Source organism: Coregonus clupeaformis, chromosome 35, assembly GCF_020615455.1.
Source record: "Coregonus clupeaformis isolate EN_2021a chromosome 35, ASM2061545v1, whole genome shotgun sequence".
Lineage (NCBI taxonomy): Eukaryota > Metazoa > Chordata > Actinopteri > Salmoniformes > Salmonidae > Coregonus > Coregonus clupeaformis.
Window position 1 is genome coordinate 21,341,912 of NC_059226.1, and position 17,736 is coordinate 21,359,647.

Below are 17,736 nucleotides of genomic sequence, written 5' to 3' on the forward strand. Positions count from 1 at the left end.
AATTGTCAGTAGGAACCACATTTGTTTAAGCAAGTCAGCCATATCAGCTATATATTTTTTAAAGGTAGTAAATGAGGCTGAATGAACTGTTTCGCTGCCAGACAAGGCTCCGCTGATAGCCAGGTGTAGCAGTGGTAAGGAGTTGGGACTGCTGTTTGGACTCTGCTGTTGGGACAGCTTCAGGCCCGAACAGTTTGTGGGCACAATTTGTCACCATTATAGTGCAATTAATGTATTGTTTAGTGTTGTGTTGTGTAGTGGCTTTGCTGGCATGCATATATTTTTTGCCCCACCAAGATTGACATGCTAAAATTGCCACTGGATAGGATAGTGTGTAAAATAATGAATTTGAATAATTTATCTGCTCTGTATTATTGTTAGCTAGCTAGCCAGCCAGTTTTAGTGGAAGAATTCCATACATTTTTCAAATTAACTGCCAATATGAAATTCCATTCAAACAATGCAGTCAATCCACAGCCATACAATGGGTGAAATCAGTTGATGATATTAATTGGACTAGTTGTAAATGCAACAAGTACTGATATTGTATCATATAATAGCACTCAAAGCATTCCAATAAAACAATAAGACATTTATGGTCTGTTTACATATACTGTATTTTAAAGGCTATTTATACAGAAAATTGATATAAAATCTGTATGAACAGTATTTGTAATTATATGACAACACTTCAGGTTGACAATTCTATTACACATTTTGTGATATATCAAGCCTTAATGTTATTTTCCTGCAGAAGTAAAATCAGGATTATGCCTCTACTGCCATTTATTCCAATTAGACTGGTAGGATTTCTCCCTGACCAATATGGCTGCCATTATCAACACATTCTGGAATGTTGAGGGTTTATGACATAGGCCCTCTAGTAATTGAATATTGTAATTTGGAATGTTCTATCAACTAATGCTGGATTTCCATGGGAACATAGAATGTTCATTCAAATGATGCAGAGTAAAGCACAGCAGCTCATGCCATAGAATAGAATGCATTGTTTGTAATGTCAACATTACAGTAAAGCACAACATTTTATACTGAGTTTCCTGCGCTTATCTTCCTTGTTTACTCCGGTGGGTACGCTCAATATTGTCCACCGGGCCACACATCACATTTCCCTATCAGGTGAGGATTTTGATTGTATCCATTTAGGCCTAGTTAGTATTTGGTTAACTACTGGTTTTACTTCATTTCGACCTCGAGTTCTTACTAATGCTATATAAGCTGTCTCATACAGCAGCACTGAGATAGAATAGTAATAACTTCCACACTTCATTTGTAAAAAAACAGGTGAAACTCAATTGTTTGCTTATACTGTTGCCATGGTGTCTCTTTCAGAAGGGACAACAGGAAGTATGCTGAGGGTTTTGAAAGAATCAAATCTCTATCAAAATTGGCACAAGATCATTGGTGACAAATATGCGTATGCACTATCTTACAACACTGAATGGGTCCATGAATGCTCCCCGTCCTCCCCACTTATTAGTAGTGGAAGCTTCAACACTGGAGGCTCAGGAGTAGAGTCCTCTGACCAATGGGACCAGTGGGAACCAATTGTCCATGGGGTCTCATCGGCCTACCAACACCTCATGGTGGACCAACTCATAGAGGACCTTGACTCCACCACAGGAGATATTCCAGTCACTGTCACCCCACAGACTGGCAAACATGGTGGAAGCTTCCTCTGTAAAAGCCCAGAGGGAAAGCTCCCTGACTCCAACAAATGGCAACCCCTGGCGCGCAGATATTTAACTGCCACCATCCAACTCCTCCTGGCCAGGGAGGATGTCAACATCCCTACCTCAGAGATTGAGCCAAACAGTGATGCCCACTCTACTGATATTAATTTAGCGGTCACCAAGGACTGCAGCAAAGTTTTGACTGAACCTGATAATGATGACAAGCACTCTATGGCCCTTGATCAAGTGCAGATCCATATTACTGAGGTGTCGTCCAATGACAAGGAATTCTCAACATTCAATTACATTTAATACACTTTATTTGTCCCCATGGGGCATTTTCTTAAAAGTAAATGTCTTGTTTTTCCTTATAATTATTGTAATCCCCAATAAGGGCATCACAGGAAGTAGAACTAGCAACCACAATAGAAATGCTGTGCAGATGAACGGTTAAAAGCACTATATTGCCTCTGACCTGATCATCAGCTGAACGGTTAAAGCACTATATTGCCTCTGACCTGATCATCAGCTGTAATGTTCTGTTAATTTCTTAATGATTCAACATGTTAAAATCGTCAACATTCATCAACACCCAACAGGTGAACTACTACACATTATCGATATTTATTATAATAATAATAATATGCCATTTAGCAGACGCTTTTATCCAAAGCGACTTACAGTCATGCGTGCATAAATTTTTGTGTATGGGTGGTCCCGGGGATCAAACCCACTACCTTGGCGTTACAAGCGCCGTGCTCTACCAGCTGAGCTACAGAGTCCTTTATGTGCATTGGGCCGAGATTCACTCCTCAAATTCTCTCCTCAGACCCGGCTGACAGCACACAGCTGGTGAGGTGAAGGATTGAGGGTGAACCCCACGGATGGTGTGAGGTCCAGATCATCCTCTGTTACTCCAGGGGGAGGAGAGAAACTAAAGTGCTGCAGGAGGGAGGTGAAGAAGAGGAAGAGCTCCATCCTGGCCAGACCCTCCCCCAGACACACCCTATGACCTGGAAGAGAAAGAGATGGGAGATAACATAAAGTCTGTCCAATAGATTATTCTAGAACTACTTCCTGCCTCGTGCTACAAAGGTACATTGAAGGAGTTATTAATACCTGCAGAAAAGGCCATGAAGGTGGCCCTCTTGATGAATCGCCCCTGCTCATCCAGAAAGTGGGCGGGGTTAAAGGTGAGGGGGCTCTCCCATTCGCTTTTGTCCTGCAGGACGGAGGTCAGCAGAGGAAACACAGACGACCCTTACAATCAATAGAATTAGAGACAAATCCAGAGTATAAGAGATGATTGACATCAACATTACAACACTTGCTAAAAGATGGGTTTACTTACAGAGCAATTCAATGATCTCTAATTGTATAAATGTTTTAAACATTACAGATTCAAATCAGATATCTGGTATGACAGTGCAGTTAGTATGACATCTAGTATGACAGTGCAGTTTCAGTGTAAGAGATTTGTCTCTACAATAACCAATACATTATAGTCATGGAAATGTACATGCAAATGTATGATGAAAACCAGGTATCTAACCTTTTTGATTAAGTATCCCTGGAAGGTGACGTCTCAGCTGGTGGTGTAAGTGATGGACATGGGTACAACGTTGGCCAGTCTCTGGATCTCATGGATCACTGCATCAGTGTAGGGCAGGTTCTTCCTGTCCTCTACCAAGGGCTGATGACTTCCTATAACCCTGCTGATCTCCTCCTGGACCCGGTCTGAGACAGAAAGAAGGGAGGACCAAAGTTACTATAAAGTTAAACCTCAACCTCAAGGGACCTTCAAACAAGAACTAGGAAGGTCTGTGAAATTCTAAAGCAGAACAACATAGGTAAAGCTACACAGAAATGTGTTTTGTTGTATGTGACAGAAATGTTATTTGTCGTAGTTACGCATGATCATCAGTCTGTATCTGTATCTGGCTGTATCTATTGGTCCTTACACTGTATGTGGGTCATGAGCAGCAGCGCCCATCGAAGGGTTGTCTCTGTGGTGCCGGTACCAGCAGCAAACAGATTCATCACAGAATACATGAGGTTATCGTTGTGGTAGAAGGAGTCCATGGGGCCTGCATCCTGACAGACACAGACCCACAAATAACATATAGAAGTCACATGGCTGATTCAAAGAACACACATGATGATGACAACTCCAAGGTTATTATAGTAAACTAAAACTAGCTAGTAAACGGAAATAATTATAAAAACTGAAACTGAAATCTTTGGCTCTGAAACTAAAATATGAAACTAAAAGTGAAACTAGGCAATATGTGATGCCACTGATGAAAGTTACTGCGTTAACTCTCCATACCTCCGGGGTCTGCTTTCGGACAAGGAACAAGTCCACAAAGCCACTACACATCTCAGGGTTGCGAGTCTCATTCAGGCCCTTGATCAACTCTTTTATCTCCTTCTTGTTGATGTCAACATAAGTTTCCACTTTTTCAGCTCCATCTCCCGATACAGAAAAGAAAAGCATGAGCTTACACTGCCTTCAAAAGGATTCAGACCCCTTGACTTTTTCCACATTTTGTTAGGTTACAGCCTTATTCTAAAATTGATTAAATTTTTTTTTTTTCTCATCAATCTACACACAATACCCCATAATGACAAAGCAAAAACAGTATTACATAAGTATTCAGACCCTTTACTCAGTACTTTGTTGAAGCACCTTTGGCAGCAATTACAGCCTTGAGTCTTCTTGGGTATGACTCTACAAGCGTGGCACACCTGTATTTAGGGAGTTTCTCCCATTCTTCTCTGCAGATCCTCTCAAGCTCTGTCAGGTGGATGGGGAACGTCACTGCACAGCTACAGTTGAAGTCGGAAGTTTACATACACCTTAGCCAAATACATTTAAACTCAGTTTTTCACAATTCCTGACATTTAATCAAAGTAAAAATTCCCTGTTTTAGGTCAGTTAGGATCACCACTTTATTTTAAGAATATGAAATGTCATAATAATAGTAGAGAGTGATTTATTTCAGCTTTTATTTATTTCATCACATTCCCAGTGGGTCAGAAGTTTACATACACTCAATTAGTATTTGGTAGCATTGTCTTTAAATTGTTTAACTTGGGTCAAACGTTTAGGGTAGCCTTCCACAAGCTTCCCACAATAAGTTGGGTGAATTTTGGCCCATTCCTCCTGACAGAGCTGGTGTAACTGAGTCAGGTTTGTAGGCCTCCTTGCTCGCACACGCTTTTTCAGTTCTGCCCACACATTTTCTATAGGATTGAGGTCAGGGCTTATTGACGGCCACTCCAATACCTTGACTTTGTTGTCCTTAAGCCATTTTGCCACAACTCTGGAAGTATGCTTGGGGTCATTGTCCGTTTGGAAGACCCATTGCGACCAAGCTTTAACATCCTGACTGATGTCTTGAGATGTTGCTTCAATATAGCCACATAATTTTCCTTCCTCATGATGCCATCTATTTTGTGAAGTGCACAGTCCCTCCTGCAGCAAAGCACCCCCACAGCATGATGCTGCCACCCCCGTGCTTCACGGTTGGGATGGTGTTCTTCGGTTCGCAAGCCCCCCCCTTTCCTCCAAACATAACGATGGTCATTATGGCCAAACTGTTCTATTTTTGTTTCATCAGACCAGAGGACATTTCTCCAAAAAGTATGATCTTTGTCCCCATGTGCAGATGCAAACCGTAGCCTTGCTGAGCGGCCTTTCAGGTTATGTCGATATAGGACTCGTTTTACTGTGGATATAGATACTTTTGTACCCGTTTCCTCCAGCATCTTCACAAGGTCCTTTGCTGTTGTTCTGGGATTGATTTGCACTTTTCGCACCAAAGTACGTTCATCTCTAGGAGACAGAATGCGTCTCCTTCCTGAGCGTTATGACAGCTGCGTTGTCCCATGGTGTTTATACTTGCGTACTATTGTTTGTTCAGATGAACGTGGTACCTTCAGGCGTTTGGAATTTGCTCCCAAGGATGAACCAGACTTGTGGAGGTCTAAAAAAAAAATTCTGAGGTCTCTGCTGATTTCTTTTGATTTTCCCATGATGTCAAGCAAATATGCACTGAGTTTGAAGGTAGGCCTTGAAATACATCCACAGGTACACCTCCAGTTGACTCAAATGATGTCAATTAGCCTATCAGAAACTTCTAAAGCCATGACATAATTTTCTGGAATTTTCCAAGCTGTTTAAAGGCACAGTCAACTTAGTGAATGTAAACTTCTGACCCACTGGAATTGTGATACAGTAAATTATAAGTGAAATAATCTGTCTGTAAACAATTGTTGGAAAAATTACTTGTCATGCACAAAGTAGATGTCCTAACCGACTTGCCAAAACTATAGTTTGTTAACAAGAAATTTGTGGAGAGCTTGAAAAACGAGTTTTAATGACTCCAACCTAAATGTATGTAAACTTCCGACTTCAACTGTATTTTCAGGTCTCTCCAGAGATGTTCGACCAGGTTCAAGTCTGAGCTCTGGCTGGGCCACTCAAGGACATTCAGAGACTTGTCCCGAAGCCACTTCTGCGTTGTCTTGGCTGTGTGCTTATGGTCGTTGTCTGAGGTCCTGAGCAGGTTTTCATCAAGGATCTCTCTGTACTTTGCTCCATTCATCTTTCCCTCATTCCTGACTAGTCTCTCAGTTCCTGCCGCTGAAAAACATCCCCACAGCATGATGCTGCCACCACCATGCTTCACCGTAGGGATGGTGCCAGGTTTCCTCCGGACGTGAAGCTTGGGATTCAGGCCAAAGAGTTGAATCTTGGTTTCATCAGACCAGAGAATCTTGTTTCTCATGGACTGAGAGTATTTAGGTGCCTTTTGGCAAACTCCAAGTGGGCTGTCATGTGCCTTTTACTGAGGAGTGGCTTCCGTCTGGTCACTCTACCATAAAGGCCTGATTGGTGGTGCTACAGAGATGGTTGTCCTTCTGGAAGGAACTCCCATCTCCACAGAGGAACTCTAGAGGACCATCAGATTATTGGTCACCTCCCTGACCAAGGCCCTTCTCCCCCGATTGCTCAGTTTGGCTGGGCGGCCAACTCTAGGAAGAGTCTTGGTGGTTCCAAACTGCTTCCATTTAAGAATGATTGAGGCCACTGTGTTCTTGGGGACCTTCAATGCTGCAGGAATTTTTTGGTACCCTTCCCCAGATCTGTGCTTCGACACAATCCTGTCATCTCGGAGCTCTACGTACAATTCCTTTCGACCTCATGGCTTGTTTTTTGCTCTGACGTGTACTGTCAACTGTGGGACCTTATCTAGACAGGTGTCTCTCTGTGTGCCTTTCCAAATCATGTCCAATCAATTTAATTTACCACAGGTGGACACCAATCAAGTTGTAGAAACATCTCAAGGATGATCAATTGAAACAGGATGCACCGGAGCTCAATTTCGAGTCTCATAGCAAAGGGTTTTAATACGTTTGCAAAAATTCTAAAAAACAGTTTTTGCTTTTTCATTCTGGTGTATTGTGTGTAGACAGACTGCTGAGGATTTTTATTAATTTAATCCATTTTAGAATAAGGCTGTAACATAACAAAATGTGGGAAAGAGTCAAGGGGTCTGAATACTTTCCGAAGGCACTGTATATGCTGACCATATTGCTCAACATAACGGAACAGCCTCTCAACAGAATTTAGAACATGGATATCACGTCGATATCATTATCTGTCATTATCTCATTTAGTTATCCGTCTATACTGAGAAACAGAGAACACACTGATTAAATGTAATCACAAAACGGAATAAGAGGAAGTAGCAATACAGGTTCATCTTGATTGTCTTTTAGGTCTGAATGTGTTTCACACTTTCTGAAGAAGCAATTAGCAGATTGTGAGAAAGGCACGTCACGACAACATGAACAAAGAACTGACACAATTCCCTCTCACAACTATTAAATACTTTTCTCCACGCTTCCTGGTAATACGAATGTCTTTGACCAACCCCTACTTTTCTATTCAGGGGAGTGAAATAATAACCCAAGCCCAATAAAGGTTGTAGGACATAGGTCGGTTTCCCAGACACAGATTTAGCATAGTCCTAGACAAAAAATTATCCATTAGACATGCTATTAAGTCCAGGACTAGGCTTAACCTGTGTCTGGGAAACCGGCCCATAGGTTCCAGGTTGTATGACATACGCTAATCTGGCAATACAGCAAGGAATAGGGAGGTCAGATAACTGGTCCTGCAAGATTTCTTTCCCTAGTCAAAGTTTCTGTGCCTTCCCCTCTGAAAACACCAGAGAAATAAATGGGTTGTAACTACTGAGGGTATATAGACGGGTCATGTTCTGATTAGCAAACCAAGCATATAGGTGTTAACATAGTATATATGACCACAGTGTACTCCTGGCTGAGTCCAGCTGGTCCAGTTTTATAAGGTTATAGAACCGCTGTCTTAAAATGAGAAATACCTCATCATTGATCATGTATAATGGGAGTATGGTGTTTCTAAAGTAAAGGAATACTTGTTTTTGCTTCTATTTGCATAGAGCAAATTTAATTAAAAAATAATAGCAGTAATTATACAGTAGACAAGGTTAGTTCCATGATACAGTACATACGATTTCAATGATGAAGATTCCCTTTTTTAAATATGATACATTGTATTTTATCCTAATCATTTGCATCATCATCACAATGTTTTCAAGTTCTCTTTAACTTAACTCAAAATGTGACATTTGGGTTGATTCTCAAGAAGTAGCTGTAAGACATGTCCATATAGGTGAACTGTGCATCTATATGATATGTAGAAACGTAACAAAAACATCATTTGTCAGGACAGAGCCCTGTATAATCAATAAGCCCTATTTTTTTGTCTTCCAAGCATGAACGTCTGCCTCTAGTTAAGTGTTGTCTGTAACCACTTGCCTATCAGTTAGTCAACTATCAGTTTGTCAACTATCCTACGCAGTGCTTAAGTTTAACCATCCCAGAAACAGCTACTGTTGCAGAGGTTCACTTCAAGAGTGCTTTTAAAAAATACATAGAGTCAACTCGTTAGATTGAGTGAGCTATGAGTAGGAATGTCACCTTCAGCAATACATAGGTGTTTGTTAACAATAACATCAGTTCAGAAAGCAATACAAGACCATGGTCGTTTCTTCACATGTTACAATGACCCTCACATGTGTGAGGCTGTTTTACAGTCAGTTGCATTGATAAGTTAACCATTATCAGAAACATTATTTTAAAGGGACAGTTCACTTTTTTAAAAGTTAAAACGTCAACAAAAAAAAGTCAACTGACGTTTACACTATTCTCCCATGATTACTGTTGATAGTTCAGATACATAACCACATCGACCAGTGTAGCATTGGGAGAACATAGGAGAGTTAGCATGTCTAGGCACAAGAGGAGTAAATATTGGACTAGGCCTAATCATTTTTCACAAAGCAAAAAAATTAAATAAATGGAATGCTGGGACAAGAAGAAGCAGGAATTCTCTGTCTGGACAGAAATACTTTCATTCCAGTGGAAGCTACTGTCTTTAAACCTCGCATTCGCTTCATTCAATTACATTAAGAAAGGCTTTGCAAATGAAAAGAACAACAGCCAATGGACGGAAAAAGGTGACTGGTTTGTTGAGTGGACGGTGTGTTATTTTACTCTATAGTAAAGTACTCTAAGCTCTATATTAAGAGGATGTAACAGTGCATTGGTCCATAGCTGTAATGCATCTACACATTCATAAGCAAAAACGTCATTTTGTTTCAGCCTTCAGGAATAACATTGTAGTACTGTAGTAGTATAATTGACAGCAGTCAAGGGACAGCACACAAACAAATAAAGTTAACATGGAATGCTTAAGCTGCAGTTAAATTTGTGTGGGTAAACAAACCAAAATATGCCTCACTTTAAGGGATAGTTCAGCGATTTCACATTTTACAAAGTCGTTGACCTATCCCTTAAAGTCAAATAATTACCGTAACTGTTATAGGTCAGGAATGACAACATGTTCACCAATATAACATATATGGAACTCAACAGGTGGATTTAGTGATTCTGTATCTATGTCCACTGCTATAGTCAGTGGACAGACCCAATGCTAAGCATTGGAACCAAACAGTCCAACATGCCCAAATCCTTCGAGATACTTTTTTTCCTTTGTGAATCTTGCAATTAGGAATTTTGATGATGGTTTGAGGGCATCTCAATACCTAGCACGGTTTTTTTGTGCAATGCAATGCAGTGCAGAGAGGTTGTTGTTATTTCAGATATGCATTTGTTAGCTAACGTTCCTGCAACGTTTCTGCAAACCAATCTAATGATTTCCTACAGGAAGTGGCTTCAGTACCATGAATCTATTACATACAGTGGGGAAAAAAGGATTTAGTCAGCCACCAATTGTGCAAGTTCTCCCACTTAAAAAGATGAGAGAGGCCTGTAATTTTCATCATAGGTACACGTCAACTATGACAGACAAATTGAGAATTTTTTTTCCTGAAAATCACATTGTAGGATTTTTTATTAATTTATTTGCAAATTATGGTGGAAAATAAGTATTTGGTCACCTACAAACAAGCAAGATTTCTGGCTCTCACAGACCTGTAACTTCTTCTTTAAGAGGCTCCTCTGTCCTCCACTCGTTACCTGTATTAATGGCACCTGTTTGAACTTGTTATCAGTATAAAAGACACCTGTCCACAACCTCAAACAGTCACACTCCAAACTCCACTATGGCCAAGACCAAAGAGCTGTCAAAGGACACCAGAAACAAAATTGTAGACCTGCACCAGGCTGGGAAGACTGAATCTGCAATAGGTAAGCAACTTGGTTTGAAGAAATCAACTGTGGGAGCAATTATTAGGAAATGGAAGACATACAAGACCACTGATAATCTCCCTCGATCTGGGGCTCCACGCAAGATCTCACCCCGTGGGGTCAAAATGATCACAAGAACGGTGAGCAAAAATCCTAGAACCACACGGGGGACCTAGTGAATGACCTGCAGAGAGCTGGGACCAAAGTAACAAAGCCTACCATCAGTAACACACTACGCCGCCAGGGACTCAAATCCTGCAGTGCCAGACGTGTCCCCCTGCTTAAGCCAGTACATGTCCAGGCCCGTCTGAAGTTTGCTAGAGTGCATTTGGATGATCCAGAAGAGGATTGGGAGAATGTCATATGGTCAGATGAAACCAAAATATAACTTTTTGGTAAAAACTCAACTCGTCGTGTTTGGAGGACAAAGAATGCTGAGTTGCATCCAAAGAACACCATACCTACTGTGAAGCATGGGGGTGGAAACATCATGCTTTGGGGCTGTTTTTTCTGCAAAGGGACCAGGACGACTGATCCGTGTAAAGGAAAGAATGAATGGGGCCATGTATCGTGAGATTTTGAGTGAAAACCTCCTTCCATTAGCAAGGGCATTGAAGATGAAACGTGGCTGGGTCTTTCGGCATGACAATGATCCCAAACACACCGCCCGGGCAACGAAGGAGTGGCTTCGTAAGAAGCATTTCAAGGTCCTGGAGTGGCCTAGCCAGTCTCCAGATCTCAACCCCATAGAAAATCTTTGGAGGGAGTTGAAAGTCTGTGTTGCCCAGCGACAGCCCCAAAACATCACTGCTCTAGAAAAGATCTGCATGGAGGAATGGGCCAAAATACCAGCAACAGTGTGTGAAAACCTTGTGAAGACTTACAGAAAACGTTTGACCTGTGTCATTGCCAACAAAGGGTATATAACAAAGTATTGAGAAACTTTTGTTATTGACCAAATACTTATTTTCCACCATAATTTGCAAATAAATTCATTAAAAATCCTACAATGTGATTTTATGGATTTTTTTTTCTCATTTTGTCTGTCATAGTTGACGTGTACCTATGATGAAAATTACAGGCCTCTCTCATCTTTTTAAGTGGGAGAACTTGCACAATTGGTGGCTGACTAAATACTTTTTTCCCCCACTGTAATTTACATCCGACCAAAAAGGATGAGCAAGCGTTAGCGCATGGCATTAGCATGGCATTTAACCCAGTAAAAAAAAAAAAAAGTCCACCCTTTCAATCGTTTCTGATAAGGCTATAAGGGCTACTACCATTGTGTTGATTTGTTTTACAATTGCCTCACTTGAAGTGCTTCATTGTATATTTCAATCATATCAGTGACAAACAATACCCACTGGGCACAATTCTTTAGGACCAAAGAAAGAATCATATGAGGAGACCAAAATCATAAATAACACAAAGAATGCTGCATACACATGCACAAAAGGAGGCAACCCTGTCTGTCACACATTCACAACCCTGTCTGTCACACAGTAGCCTCGCAGTAGACCACAGAGTCACAGTAGACTCGCAGTAGACCACAGAGTCACAGTAGACTCTCAGTAGACCACAGAGTCACAGTAGACTCGCAGTAGACCACAGAGTCACAGTAGACTCTCAGTAGACCACAGAGTCACAGTAGACTCGCAGTAGACCACAGAGTCACAGTAGACTCTCAGTAGACCACAGAGTCACAGTAGACTCTCAGTAGACCACAGAGTCACAGTAGACTCGCAGTAGACCACAGAGTCACAGTAGACTCGCAGTAGACCACTCATATCCAGTGGTATCCAGTGGTAAACATGGTCTTTAAACGTCAAAGACAAGAAATATGTAACATCTAAGATTGGTTACTTGGTCATATAGCAGACCCCCCCCCCCTAAACCAAACTCCCTAACCTTCCCTCTGGACTGGCCTAAATGTCCAACACACACAAACTGATTGAACAGAAGAGAAAGGAGTGGTTGATGGTTAAGACCCAGGCTTGGATCAACGTGTCCAGTCTCTGTGGCGGTCCAAGAACACGGCCACGTTGAAGTCCAGGGGTCCAGGGATTCAACCTCTGCTCCATCACTGCACAGTGTCTGTCTGTCTGTGTATATGTATGTAAGTGTGTGTAGATCAAGAGCTGAGCATAGCTCAGTGGCGCGTCACATAGTCGAGTCCATGTACACAGGTCATCCACACAGAGTGGAGAGATGCACACGACGGATGGACAGAGAGAAAGAGAGAGAAACAGAGAGATGGAGCTCCCCCCCTCTTCTTCCTCCTCGCTCCATCTATTTCCTGCTGCAGTGCTGGAACTGGGCGAAGCTGAGGAACACCTGTTCCAGGGAGATCTGGCTCACAGCATAGTCGTCGATGTTGTACTTCTCTTTGGCTGCCTCCAGGGTGCCAAACACCTGGGGGAGAATGGGGGGGATAAAGAGAGGGGAGAGAAAGAGGGGGAACATGGGGGAGTAACATACGGTGAGTCACATAGGGTGAGTCACATAGGGTGAGTCACATAGGGTGAGTCACATAGGGTGAGTCAGTGCTTAGACTGAAATCACAAGCTGTTTCTGACAACTTCAATAGTCTGGAGTAGTCAGACACAAATCAATTGCAAATACACTTAGTGCCAAGAGTCATTACACTCTTCGTATTTTTTAAACTTTTATTTAACAAGGCAATTCAGTTAAGAACTAATTCTTATTTACAATGACGGCCTACACCAGCCAAACCCGGACAACGCTGGGCCAATTGTGCGCCGCCCTATGGGACTCCCAATCACGGCCGGTTGTGATACAGCCTGGAATCGAACCAGGGGGTCTGTAGTGACGCCTCAAGCACTGAGATGCAGTGCCTTAGACCGCTGTGCCACTCGGGAGCCCTATCTAAAATCTAAAAAGGCAGTTTGGCTGACATGTTAGGGCCAAGGAGAAGGGTTAAGGAGTGAATAGGGACCGGCTGAGAAAGAGAGATAGTTACCTGTGCCCAGGTGAGAGTCTTGTCAGTCAAGTGGTAGTGCACCATACCCTGGTGTTCATCTGCCAGTAGACTTCCTGTGGAGAGAAGGAAGTGATGTCATGTTAGACCAACCCCCTAAACCATTGACAGTCATACATCTTGGATCGCCTCGGGGGGTGGGGTGAGTGCGTGCGTGCGTGCGTGTAGTGCCTTCGGAAAGTATTCAGTCCCCTTGACTTTTTCCACATTTTGTTACGTTACAGCCTTATTCTAAAATTGATTAAATACGTTTTTCCCCTCATCAATCTACACACAATACCCCATAATGACAAAGCAAAAACTGTTTTTTAGAAATATTTGCAAATGTAAAAAAAACAAACAAAAAAAACAGAAATACCTTTTAATAAGTATTCAGATCCTTTGCTACGAGACTCGAAATTGAGCTCAGGTGCATCGTGTTTTCATTAGTTATCCTTGCGATGTTTCTACAACTTGATTGGAGTCCACATGTGGTCAATTCAATTGATTGGACAGGATTTGGAAAGGCACACACCTGTCTATATAAGGTCCCACAGTTGACAGTGCATGTCAGAGCAAAAACCAAGTCATGAGGTCGAAGGAATTGTCCGTAGAGCTCCGAGACAGAATTGTGTTGAGGCACAGATCTGGGGAAGGGTACCAAAAAATTTCTGCAGCATTGAATGTCCCCAAGAACACATTGGCCTCCATCATTCTTAAATGGAAGAAGTTTGGTACCACCAAGACTCTTCCTAGAGTTGGCCGCCAAGCCAAACTGAGCAATCAGGGGAGAAGGGCCTTGGTCAGGGAAGTGACCAAGAACCCGATGGTCACTCTAACAGAGCTCTAGAGTTCCTCTGTAGAGAAGGACAACCATCTCTGCAGCACTCCACCAATCAGGCTTTTATGGTAGTGGCCAGACGGAAGCCACTCTTCAGTAAAAGGCACATGACAGCATGCTTGGAGTTTGCCAAAAGGCGCCTAAAGACTCTCAGACCATGAGAAACAAGATTCTTGGGTCTGATGTGCCTCCCGAGTTGCGCAGTGGTCTAAGGCACTGCATCGCAGTGCTAGCTGTGCCACTAGAGATAATGTATGCACTCAATAACTAAGTCGCTCTGGATAAGAGCGTCTGCTAAATGACTAAAATGTAAATGTAAATGATGTAACCAAGATTGAACTCTTTGTTCTGTTTGGAGGAAACCTGGCACCATCCCTACGGTGAAGCATGGTGGTGGCAACATCATGCTGTGGGGATGTTTTTCAGCGGCAGGTACTGGGAGACTAGTCAGGATCGAGGGAAAGATGAACGGAACAAAGTACAGAGAGATCCTTGATGAAAACCTGCTCCAGAGCGCTTAGGACCTCAGACTGGGGTGAAGGTTCACCTTCCAACAGGACAACGACCCTAAGCACACAGCCAAGACAACGCAGGAGTGGCTTCAGGACAAGTCTCTGAATGTCCTTGAGTGGCCCAGCCAGAGCCCGGACTTGAACCAGATCTCTGGAGAGGCCTGGAAATAGCTGTGCAGCAACGCTCCCCATCCAACCTGACAGAGCTTGAAAGGATCTGCAGAGAAGAATGGGAGAAACTCCCCAAATACAGGTGTGCCAAGCTTGTAGAGTCATACCCAAGAAGACTTGATGCTGTAATCGCTGCCAAAGGTGCTTCAACAAATTACTGAGTAAAGGGTCTGAATACTTTCATAAAAAAAAAAAATGTTTGTTAGCAAACATCATGGGGTATTGTGTGTAGATTGATGAGGGGAAAAAACTATGTAATACATTTTAGAATAAGGCTGTAACGTAACTAAATGTGGAAAAAGTGTGTGTGTGTGTGTTTGTCTCTGACCTGGGAAGGTGCTCTCGATGAAGTCCTTGAAGAGTTGCAGGTCGCTGTCCTCCACCTCCTTGTCGACTCGTACTTTAGCCAGCAGTGTGTAGCCGCTGCCAAACTTACTCTTCAGGTGCTGGGGACTGCCCAGACACTTAAACTGACCGTTCACCATCACAGCCAGCCTGGTGCACAGGGCCTCGCATTCCTCCATACTACAGCAGAGAGAGCAAGACAGAAGGGGAAGAACAGTGGGAAAAAGAGAGGAGAGGGAGAAAGATTGAGAGAGATAAAAAGAAGATACCAAGCATGACAACATCTATTTCAATCTCTGAGTCTCTCTGTTCCTTCCTGAAACAAAGTAATGGCTGTACTGGAAGGTGGAAGATGATGAAGAAATGAGGATGATCATGTTAGCGATGAAGAGGACGGTGTGTGTGTGCGCGCTATGTTCACCTGTGAGAAGTGATGATGATGGCCTTTCCAGACTCTCGGGTGCGCGTCACGGCGTCCCACAGCAGACGCCTAGCAACCGGGTCCATGCCGGTGGATGGCTCGTCCAGGAAGATGACCGGGGGTCCACCAATCAGAGCCACAGCCGCACTCAGCTTCCTCTTATTGCCCCCACTGCAGGGAGAGAGAAAGAGGTGAAGGAGGGAAAAAGAGAGAGGGATAGGAAGGGATGGGGAGGGGGAGGGAGAGGGAGAGGGAGGGGGGCAAGATGGAGAGATGTATGTAGGAGGGAGGAAGGAAGGAGGAAAGGGAGTGTGTTTGTACTCAGCAATCTCTTGACATTCGTGAGCTATGTCTAGAGGAACAGAAGGAGTAGTGTACACTATAGGACAAGCTATGTCTAGAGGAACAGAAGGAGTAGTGTACACTATAGGACAAGCTATGTCTAGAGGGACAGAAGGAGCACAACAAATATAGAGCAAGAAAAGGACTCTGTGACCAGCAACTGCCCCACACACACTCACACACACACACTCTGTCCCCCACCTCCAAGCCAACACACACACACACCCAACCCCTTCCCCCCTACTCTCTCCCCTGAATGCTTACCTGTAGCTGCGGCACAGTTTGTCAGCATGGGGATCTAGTAGTAAGGACCGTAGCACGTTCTCCACGCAGCCCGACACGTATTTCTCTGGTATCCCCCGGAGCCTAGCGTACATGCACAGCGTTTCTCTTCCTGTCATGTGATCCAGGACAGCGTCGAACTGCGGGCAGTAGCCAATCCTCTGCTGTACCTACGACACATGGGAGAGAGGGTGGTGTCATGCAAGGTGATTTTGTGAGTTTCATTGTATATTAGAACTGGTTCGTGTTCAGGAGGCACAAAGCGTAAGAAAACAGCCCCTATTGAGAATGTCCTATCTGTATGTGTTCAAAAGGAAATGCTAGTTTTTGTTTTCTGTTGCAAAATGCTTTGCTACGGTGTGCCCTAATGAACTTTCAAGTAAGGGCGGCAGTTAGCTTAGAGGTTTGAGTATTCCCGAGCCGACAAGATGAAAAATCTGCAGATGTGCCCTTGAGCAAGGTAGTTATCCCTAATTTGCTCAAGGGATGCCATACTACTATGGCTGACCCTGTAAAACAACACATTTCACTGCACCTATCCGGTGTATGTGACAAAAACAATTTTAATAATTTTTCAAAAGTGCTAATTTCCCCCTCCCTCTCTCCCTCCCTCCCTCCCCCCTCTCTCCCTCTCCTTACCTCCCTCTCGCTCTCCTACCTTCTTGACATCCCTCAGGATGCTGTAGCCGTCAATGTAGGCATCACCAGAGGTGACGGTCTCGTCCCCTGTGAGCATCTTGAAGGTGGTGGTCTTCCCTGCTCCATTGAAACCCAGCAGGCCAAAACACTCTCCTTTCCCCACTGCTAGAGAGAGTCTGTCTACCGCCAATACTGTTTCACCACTGCTGTAGACCTGGGGGGAGGGAGAGGAGAGGGTGGGAGATCACTGCTGTAGACCTGGGGGGAGGGAGAGGAGAGGGTGGGAGATCACTGCTGTAGACCTGGGGGGAGGGAGAGGAGAGGGTGGGAGATCACTGCTGTAGACCTGGGGGGAGGAGAGGAGAGGGTGGGAGATCACTGCTGTAGACCTGGGGGGAGGGAGAGGAGAGGGTGGGAGATCACTGCTGTAGACCTGGGGGGGGGGAGAGGAGAGGGTGGGAGATCACTGCTGTAGACCTGGAGGGAGGGAGAGGAGAGGGTGGGAGATCACTGCTGTAGACCTGGGGGAGGGAGAGGAGAGGGTGGGAGATCACTGCTGTAGACCTGGGGGGGAGGAGAGGAGAGGGTGGGAGATCACTGCTGTAGACCTGGGGGAGGGAGAGGAGAGGGTGGGAGATCACTGCTGTAGACCTGGGGGAGGGAGAGGAGAGGGGTGGGAGATCACTGCTGTAGACCTGGGGGGAGGGAGAGGAGAGGGTGGGAGATCACTGCTGTAGACCTGGGGGGAGGGA

The 17,736-nt window shown here is 43.9% G+C and overlaps 2 protein-coding genes and 1 pseudogene across 2 annotated transcripts in view; 1 reads left to right on the forward strand and 2 right to left on the reverse strand.

Moving 5' to 3' along the window:
- The first annotated feature begins 1,029 nt into the window (after window positions 1-1,029).
- LOC123482678 lies at window positions 1,030-2,003 on the forward strand. Its single transcript, XM_045211159.1, has 2 exons — window positions 1,030-1,137; window positions 1,351-2,003. Exon 2 carries the CDS (start codon window positions 1,368-1,370, stop codon window positions 2,001-2,003), a length of 636 nt encoding a protein of 211 aa, XP_045067094.1. The 5' UTR covers window positions 1,030-1,137; window positions 1,351-1,367.
- A 513-nt stretch (window positions 2,004-2,516) lies between these two features.
- Window positions 2,517-4,188, reverse strand: LOC121551793 (annotated as a pseudogene).
- A 7,568-nt stretch (window positions 4,189-11,756) lies between these two features.
- Window positions 11,757-17,736, reverse strand: part of LOC121551148 (phospholipid-transporting ATPase ABCA3-like) — a 67,091-nt gene continuing 61,111 nt past the window's right edge. Inside the window, exons 26-31 of the mRNA XM_045210921.1 lie at window positions 17,004-17,198; window positions 16,328-16,515; window positions 15,722-15,892; window positions 15,284-15,480; window positions 13,435-13,508; window positions 11,757-12,866 (exon numbers count right to left, since the gene is read on the reverse strand). Coding sequence (XP_045066856.1) covers window positions 12,744-12,866; window positions 13,435-13,508; window positions 15,284-15,480; window positions 15,722-15,892; window positions 16,328-16,515; window positions 17,004-17,198 — 948 coding nt within the window. The 3' untranslated portion in view covers window positions 11,757-12,743. The remainder of the gene's footprint in view (window positions 12,867-13,434; window positions 13,509-15,283; window positions 15,481-15,721; window positions 15,893-16,327; window positions 16,516-17,003; window positions 17,199-17,736) is intronic.